Source organism: Seriola lalandi, unplaced genomic scaffold (genome assembly GCF_002814215.2).
Source record: "Seriola lalandi dorsalis isolate HSWRI2012SDOR001 ecotype SW California unplaced genomic scaffold, Sedor1 jcf7180002053799, whole genome shotgun sequence".
NCBI classification, from domain to species: domain Eukaryota; kingdom Metazoa; phylum Chordata; class Actinopteri; order Carangiformes; family Carangidae; genus Seriola; species Seriola lalandi.
Window position 1 is genome coordinate 6040 of NW_019524352.1, and position 2817 is coordinate 8856.

Sequence of the window (2817 nt, forward strand, 5' to 3'; positions counted from 1 at the left end):
TTATAGGTTCATAAAACTGGGTGTCACCTCAACATGTTGACAGGTGGCTACCTACCTGAGTTTACTGTGGGAAATGGAAAGACTGAAGCAGGGACGTAAACTCATTCATCAAGGAAAAGGTCTGAGAATCGAATCTTTGTCGCCTGCACAGCTTGTGTTCTCCCTCTCCGCTCGTCTCACAGTCTTTAAAAATAAAGAAAAAGAAAATAAATTTAAAAAAAAGCAGGCTGTCAGAAACTCACACTGTATCTCTGTGATTGATTAATGGCCATAAATAAATGGGTGAGTGTTGACCCAGCAGGGGAAGGGTGCAGGAAAAGATAAGACAGATGTAAATGCTAACCGCTAATGTGCTTCCTGTGCTGAGAAGCTCCATCAGCTCAGTGTTTGTACTCTGTAGCTGAGTGACAGCAGAGAGAGAGAGAGTGAGCAGCTTCATGAAAACACTAAATACGACTTCTTCATCTCAGTTTCTACTATATTTAAATTGAAAAATGAGCAAAAACACACACCCAGTCTTATTCATGTGTGTGCCACATTATTATCTTCCTCTCCAGCTCTTTCACACCAGTATGTGCTGTGGAGATAAATGTGTGACCGGCTCCTCGTGCACATGCAGCTCTGTGAGTCAGACTGTTGGTGTGTACTGCCCCCTGCTGGTTTATCCTGTCGATTACATCTATATAAGGCCAAAAGTATATGGACACCTGAGTTTTGTAACTACCTGCTGCTATAATAACATACACTGTGATCTTGTTCCTTCCCACCCGTTCATAAATGTAATATATGTACATATATATGTGCATATAAAATAAAATCATATTTGGAAATTATATATGAAGCTTTTTAGAAATTAGAAACAATTTCATATATTAACAAATGTATAAGCCGTACAAATATGTATGTTTATGTATGTATTTTTATATTTTAGACATATTTATATTAAATAAATATATACCCATCACAGTCTGTGTTCCAGTTCATTTTAAAGGTGTTAGATTGGGTTGAGGTCTGATTTCTGTGCAGGTCTCACACACCAAACCGGGAAAAAAACATTTCTTAAGGGACCCAGGTTGTCAAGTTGAAACAGGAAGTGGACTAAAACATGTTGTTGTATTTTCACTTCATACAAATCTTAACATTGTGTGTCAGTTTGACACTCATGTACTCATTTACCTGCCACTCCCTGTCTAATCTGCAGCGTTTCCCCACCTGCAGCCGTCACCTGACTTCCACACCACCCTGCACACCTGTTCCCAACCCTCCAATCAGCTCCCTGACTTAAAAACCAGTCACTTTCCCTTCAGTTTCCTGGCAGAGAGGCCGTTCACACAGAGCTGCTGTAGACTGGGGAGTCTTCATGCTGACGGGATATTCAGTTTGAAATCTTTCATGTGTTGTTCAGACTCCATAATGAGGGTTTAGGTGTTTCTTTCCTTTCGAGTCTTGCCCATGTCACTGTGGAGGGTGATGAGGATGTGAACATCAGGTGAGGTTCGGGTCAGAACTATTTTTACGCATCACATTAACAATGTCTGGCAAGAACACAGGAATATTAATAATACAGGAAGATGTTTTGCATTGTAGCCCAAAGCATCATTCACTTTATTGTGTTGTAAATAGGGAAGATTGAAATTACCACTGATCACTGAAATCTCTCATTTACAAAATTTGCACAATAGATTTACCCAGATTCAGTTTCCTGTTTGCTGTAATTGTCCTTGAGAGTTCACCTGTGGCAAATTGAATTGATTGGACACAGTTGAGAAACACCTGTGAGTATAAGGTCCCACAGTTCACACTGTAACTCAGGACAGAAGCCGTGAAGTCTGAAGAACTCTCTGTAGACCTTCATGATAAAACTGATCAGGACAAGAGAATAAACCCCAGGAGAACAGTGGCCTCAGTAACAGTGAAATGGATGAACTCTGGAACCAGCAGGACTCTTCTTAGAGACTCAGTACCCGGGCCAGAAGGGTCCTGGTCAGGGAGGAGACCAAGAACCCGACGGTGGCTCCAGCAGAGCTTCAGAAGTCTTCCGCAGAGATGGAGAACCTGCTGGAGGGACGAACGTCTCAGCAGCTCTTCAATCGGACCTTTATGGTACTGAAGACACTTACAGTAGAAGACATATCACATTTAAAGGAGGATGAGGAACCAGATTCTCTGGGCTGTGGAGACAAAAGCTGAACCCTCCGGGCAGAACTCCAAACACAATAAACAACACAAGTGTAAAAACTTGACTGTAGATACAAGAGGAATGAAGGACAGGAACCAGATGAAGGAAACGGTCAGGAAGTGGAGCTGACATAGTACAATATGGAGGAAAGCATATAATGTCATGCAAAGTGCTGAGGGAAGTACGTAGTCGTTTTTAATTAACTACTGAAAAGAAACGGGTCCAGCACAGAGAATTTACTTCTGTCTTATTTTTTTTCTCTGTTCATTCTGTTAAATAAACACAAACATCAAGCAGGAGAAATGTGGTCTTTAACATTTTCTTTGAGGAGTCGTCATGTGAGACGCTTCTCTTTTTAAAAAAAATAACCTTGTCGTGGGCAGAAGATGCACCAGAGCCGCCGTTCTCTGTTCATAATCGACCTCTGAACTCCGGGAGCTCCTGCGAACGAGGCAGCTGACTGAACTGAACCAGCCCAGAGCTGCTGAAACTTTTATGCTGACAACAAGTTTCAGGGGGATTCTCCCGCTAACGCCGTGCTGAATTATAACGAGGCTCGCTGTTTGACCCCCGCAGTGGAAACCAAGCTGAAGATGCTGTTTCCAAAAAAACTCAGATCATGCCAAAAGAACCACCCC

The 2817-nt window shown here is 42.2% G+C and overlaps 1 protein-coding gene across 1 annotated transcript in view; it reads left to right on the forward strand.

Annotated features, from left to right (window-relative positions):
• The window catches only part of LOC111651824 (tripartite motif-containing protein 16-like), a 4425-nt gene extending 2235 nt beyond the window's left edge, over positions 1 to 2190 (forward strand). Inside the window, exon 2 of the mRNA XM_023401878.2 lies at positions 1954 to 2190. Within this exon, the coding sequence (XP_023257646.2) occupies positions 1954 to 2190 (237 nt within the window). The remainder of the gene's footprint in view (positions 1 to 1953) is intronic.
• The last annotated feature ends 627 nt before the right edge of the window (positions 2191 to 2817 follow it).